Source organism: Bufo bufo, chromosome 1 (genome assembly GCF_905171765.1).
Source record: "Bufo bufo chromosome 1, aBufBuf1.1, whole genome shotgun sequence".
Lineage (NCBI taxonomy): Eukaryota > Metazoa > Chordata > Amphibia > Anura > Bufonidae > Bufo > Bufo bufo.
The window spans coordinates 97,324,874-97,330,502 of NC_053389.1; the positions used below are offsets into that span (position 1 = coordinate 97,324,874).

Below are 5,629 nucleotides of genomic sequence, written 5' to 3' on the forward strand. Positions count from 1 at the left end.
CCGATTTGTTTCAGTGTTTGAATAAAAGCCTTGCTGTAAATTTCACTAGTTAAATAAGGCCACCTGCACACGGTGCGGATCACACACGTTTTTTTCGTTCCGCGCAGATTTAGAAATCCACAGCATATCAATTCTTTGTGCAAGGGTGAGATCTGCGGCAAAACCACACACGCGGCAGATTTTCTGCCATGAAAATCAATTCCTTTCACCTGAATGAGGCTTGTAGAAATCCATGCGCTTCCTGCCAAAACAACCCAATTCAGAGGAATGAAACAAATTTTCTGCAACAAAATCTGCCACATGTGAACACTCTCTAACGCACGTGGTTTTCGGTGCAGAAATACGCACTGAATTTCCGTGTAGGAAGCCTAGGCGCCGCCATCACACAATATAATCAGATATAGGGCTCATGCACACGAACGTATTTTTATTCCGTTTCTGTTCCGTTTTTTCACAGGTCCGTATGCGGAACCATTCATTTCAATGACGGAATGTACTCCGTATGCATTCTGTTTCCGTTTTTCCATTCCGTTTAAAAATAGAACATGTCCTATTATTGTCCGCAAATCACGTTCCGTGGCTCCATTCAAGTCAATGGGTCCGCAAAAAAAAACGGAAAACATACGGAATGTATTCCATATGTCTTCCGTATCCGTTAGGTTTTCGCGGAACCATCTATTGAAAATGTTATGCCCAGCCCAATTTTATCTATGTAATTACTGTATACTGTATATGCCATACGGAAAAGTGGAACGGAAACAAAAACCGGAACAACGGATCAGTGAAAAACAGACCTCAAAATACTGAAGAAACCATACGGTCGTGTGAAAGAGGCCTTAAACATAGTATTGTTCTAGATAAAACCTCTAAAATCCATGAATTGCAGGCACTAGTGATCAGGATGAGGGCTCTGCTGGCTGCTGCCAGAATGAAGGAAATTGGGTTGTGAAGTGACATCACCGTAACAATAATATTGAATGTGATGGATCCAGGTTGGCAAGAGGTTCTGCAGCAGTTCTGGCTTACACAGGAGGGCGTGTGGAGCACTGGCTGCCTTGCTCGGGCTCCTGTGACCCGGCCACATCCCAGCCCTGTGCTTTGCTCCATTGCCAGCCCTGATCCCTGGTCTAAGCCAAACGCGTGACTAGCAGCCTGCGGGTGCGGGGAGGAGGGGGGGGGTGGAAAGTCCAACAAGAGGGGCAGGAGGGAGGGTGCGTCCTGGCCAATGGCGGCGCCGTGTGGGCGAGACTCGCGCGCTGATTGGCCGAGGCGAGTGTGGGAAAGAATGCAGAGAAGGTTTCACACGAATGGGGAGCAGCCGGGCGGGGTATATATAGAGGCGCTGGCCGGCGCCCGGCAGACTCAGTCAGCAGGCCGTGTTCAAAGGGCTGCCGCACGGATAATCGGATATTACCACCCCCTCTGCTGGAAGGATCATGCCTGCTGATAGCATGGAGAAACCCACTGCCTCCCCTATTGCAGGGGCACCGGCCAGCTCTGCCCAGACCCCCGATAAACCTAAGAGTGCCAGCGAGCACAGAAAGGTAACCACGGATGCTATGCCCACCATGTGCCCATCGATGCCCCCACCTAGAAAAGCTTGGGACCCCCCTGTGCAGCTGACTGTTACTGACCAGTTCTCTTTATTTTTACAGTCCTCCAAGCCCATCATGGAGAAGCGCAGGAGAGCTCGCATCAATGAGAGCCTGGGCCAGCTCAAGACTCTCATCCTGGATGCTCTGAAGAAAGATGTAAGTCACAGCTGTAGGCTTAGAGCTCAGCATCTTCTCCTGCCCTGCTTTATCCCTCTGTGCTGCTTTTTCTGAGCCCGATTCTCATGCAATTCCTATTTGTCTCCCTGCAGAGCTCTAGACACTCCAAGTTGGAAAAGGCTGATATTTTGGAGATGACCGTCAAACATCTGAGGAACCTGCAGCGAGTCCAGATGACAGGTACTTACCTTCCAGACTTGTGTTATCATATGGGACCAATATAGAGCTGGTGGTGGGGATGCTGGGGCTTGTGGTTCTTATGAGCCTCTGATGCTATGGGATCACCAGTAGACAGTAGTGAGGTGGGGGTACATGCCTGTACATATCTAATGGGGATGCAGAGGACTAATCTTCATGTCTTGTTTTCCTCCATAGCTGCTCTGACTGCAGATCCCTCAGTCCTTGGAAAGTACAGGGCAGGATTCAATGAGTGCATGAATGAAGTCACCCGCTTCCTCTCCACCTGCGAAGGGGTGAACACCGAGGTCAGGACACGTCTTCTTGGTCATCTCTCCAGCTGCTTGGGCCAGATTGTGGCCATGAATTACCAACAACCACCTCCATCCAGCCAACCCATGCATGTCCAGCTGCCCTCAGCACCTGTCTCCTCCGCTCCAGTACCCATGCCCTGCAAGATGACCACCGCCGAGTCCGTATCTCCTAAGGTCTTCCAGGGAGGTTTCCAGCTGGTTCCAGCCACTGATGGACAATTTGCATTCCTTATCCCTAACCCAGCTTATGCCTCCAGCCCTGGACCTGTTATCCCTCTCTACGCCAATGGAAATGTCACATCCAGCGGTGGAGTTCAAGCCCCATCTCCAGTGCAAGGACTCACCACTTTCAGCCACAAGATGCCCCACTTGTCTCAGTCAGTAAGCCCCCTGGGGGTCAGCACTGGACCCGACACTGAGTCTGTCTGGAGACCCTGGTGAAGCCATCCATAAGACTGTATTGATTGGTTCCGTTGTATGGGACCTTGCCCTAGAGACAATCTAACCTATTTATTTCCACATAGGAGGAACTTTTTATGATGAAAATCTTGTATAAATGACCCATTTTGTAATAAGACAGAATTTTTTTTTAAAAGTTTTGTACAATTGGTACAAATAATGTGTAATGCCAAAGTTCTTGTGGTGTTTTTGTGTCAAAAACTTCCCAAACTTGCAGGAGTTTTATGAAATAAACTCTTTAAAATGTATCCTGGTGTTTGATTTTTGGGGTCTTGGCTTCATCTGGTTGGGGTACTCGTGCACTTCCATATCATGAAGCTATATTTGCATGTTTGGGGGGGGGGGGGGGACATTGTCCTATCAGATCAGTAGGACATGCCATCAGTATCGCCCAGCTATCTGTGCCATCTCCAATGGGCAGTGCTCACCCTGAAGAGACCTGTCATTCAGGAATTGCAGGGATCAGGCTAATTCCCTCCAAAAAAGAACAATAGCCAGAAGTGTAAAAGTCAGTCCTTTGTGGTCTCAGATAATTACAAGGTATAATGGGTCTCATCTATTATGCGGGGGGGGGGGGGGGGGGGCGTTGCCCACCCTCCACTCCTGAGACTCATGGGCTGTAAATGCAATGTCCTGCCTCATAAAAGAATTCACCATGGGGGAGCACACATTCTGCCACACAGCATTGGGAGTCATTGGCTGCACTTGACGCTGTGCCACGATTGCTCCGTATGCTGTGGAGGTGGTCTGGGGGCCTCTGAGGGGTCTCATCCCCCTCCTCCACCACCTACACTGATTATCTGTATGTGCCCAGCGCAATCCATGAGCACAGCAGGAGGAGGGGCCAGGGTGATGGGCATACAACATGGCATAGAGTATGGTGGTCTTCACATGCCCCCCACTATGGGTGATCAGCAAAGGGTCCGTAATATTCCTGAGGGGCACACAGCTTGGCAAAGGACAGACGGCTGCTAATGTCTCTGGCTCATGGTGACTGAGTTCATAAATCAGGGCAAAATCCATATTTCACAGCTTTCTGCTTCATTATCTATTTCATACCTAGGTCAGTATTCCATATCTCTCATCTCTATCTTATTTCATACCTAGGTCAGTATTCCATATCTCTCATCTCTATCCTATTTCATACCTAGGTCTGTATTCCATATCTCATCTCTATCCTATTTCATACCTAGGTCTGTATTCCATATCTATCTACAGTATCTTTCTTTTCTATGTATCCATCTATCGTTATTAAACCTCTTGGATAATTCCCTGCCATTTTTCTGTCTTCATACAGCATGGAGCCCAATACTATTCTGACATTGTAATGTGAAGGATGTATTAGTGCCGTGTGCTTACAGTACATGGATAGACCTGGTCACAGCAGGTGGCTGGCATGAAGGGAAGGACCTGTCATTACCTATCCTCTCCTCTAGAGGGAGCTTAGAGGTCTGTGGAAAATTAACCAGATAATTGACAGATCAGTTGACAGGATGGCACTCCTGATTATTCGTGTACATCACTTGTAAGGCTACTTGCGTTTGGTGCGGATCCGTCTTGTATCTGCACAGACGGATCCGCACGAATAATGCAAACGCTTGTATGCTTTAATAACGGATCAGTTTGCATTATTCATAAAAAAAGTCAGTCAAAACGGATTACATCGAAAGCCAATGGGGGACGGATCCATTTTTAATGGCACCATATTGTGTCAGTAAAAAACGGATCCGTCCCCATCGACTTACATTGTAAGTCAGGACGGATCCGTTTGGCTCCACATGGTCAGACTGTCATCAAAACGATGCAAGCTGCATTTTAGTGGCCGTCTAAAAAACGCAACGGAGACCAAACGCAGCCAAATTGATGCATTCTGAACGGATCCTTATCTATTCAGAATGCATTGGGCGCTGAACTGATCCATTTTTAACCGTTTGTGAGAGCCCTGAAACGGATCCCACAAACGGAATTCAAAACGCCAGTGTGAAAGTATCCTAAGACGTCTTGTGTGACTAAAGCAAATTCCTTTTATAATGAAAACTTCTGCAACTTTCTAACATTTTTCAGTATTTGTCACCTTTTCCAAGATCGCTGTAGTCATTGATTGGGGCCATTTCTCTCTTCTTATTTATTTATTTTATTTTATTTTATGCACTTATATACTGTGTAGCTCTGAAAATATTGCCTACACTTATTTATTTTATGCACTCATATAGCGCTACTATATTCCGCAGCACTTTGCAGACATTAGATTGGAGACAACTGTAGCAAACTCTCAGCTGTGAGAAGTATGGGTTTGCCTGCATGGGTTTAAGCCTTTGAATGTGAGCAAAAATGTTCCCATTGGCAGTAGAGATCAGCAAAGCCAGCTTTGGATATTACATCCGAAGTCGCTTCATTCAAAACTTCGGATTAATACTGCACTGAGATCCGTCTCCATACTGTATTCGGGTCCATTCACACGTCCGTAATTTGGGTCCGCATTCGTTCTGCAATTTGCGGACCCATTCACTTTCAATGGGGATGGAACGGATGCAAATCCACATTTCCGGGATCCGTTTTTTCGGGATCCGCAATTTAGTTCCTGGAAAAAATAGAACATGTCCTATGCTTGTCCGCAATTGCGGACCAGAAAAGGCATTTTCTATTATAGTGTCTGTGATGTGCGGATCCGCAAATTGCGGATCGCACATTGCAGGTGTCCGTGTTTTGCGAATCCGCAAAACACTTACGGACGTGTGAATGGACCCTTAAAATGTATGGGTTTCGATAAGCCAAAGTTAGTTATTCGCAAAGTTGCACGTGAATAACTTTAGTAATTTATTTTTAAAGTGGAAAACTACTTTAAAACCTGAAACTGAACTCAATTTCTACATTTAAATCCCTGCTCAGTGACTGACAGCCTGCCCT

At 46.7% G+C, this 5,629-nt stretch overlaps 1 protein-coding gene across 2 annotated transcripts; it reads left to right on the forward strand.

The window, feature by feature from the left end:
- Nucleotides 1–1,350: 1,350 nt before the first annotated feature.
- Nucleotides 1,351–2,970, forward strand: HES4 (hes family bHLH transcription factor 4). Of its 2 annotated transcripts, XM_040427075.1 has the most exons (4): nucleotides 1,351–1,544; nucleotides 1,656–1,751; nucleotides 1,865–1,952; nucleotides 2,148–2,970. In XM_040427075.1, exons 1-4 carry the CDS (start codon nucleotides 1,437–1,439, stop codon nucleotides 2,702–2,704), a joined length of 849 nt encoding a protein of 282 aa, XP_040283009.1. In that variant the 5' UTR covers nucleotides 1,351–1,436; the 3' UTR covers nucleotides 2,705–2,970. The 2 variants fall into 2 exon arrangements, with proteins under 2 accessions (XP_040283009.1, XP_040283001.1); XM_040427067.1 differs by having other exon boundaries at nucleotides 1,351–1,751.
- Nucleotides 2,971–5,629: the final 2,659 nt, after the last annotated feature.

Bases quoted from the DNA above. Each gene is read 5' to 3' on its own strand.
- HES4 (XM_040427067.1), top strand. From the start codon at position 1,437: ATGCCTGCTGATAGCATGGAGAAACCCACTGCCTCCCCTATTGCAGGG. The intron at 1,752-1,864 runs GTAAGTCACAGC...GTCTCCCTGCAG, and splicing joins TGGATGCTCTGAAGAAAGAT to AGCTCTAGACACTCCAAGTT. The intron at 1,953-2,147 runs GTACTTACCTTC...TTTCCTCCATAG, and splicing joins GCAGCGAGTCCAGATGACAG to CTGCTCTGACTGCAGATCCC.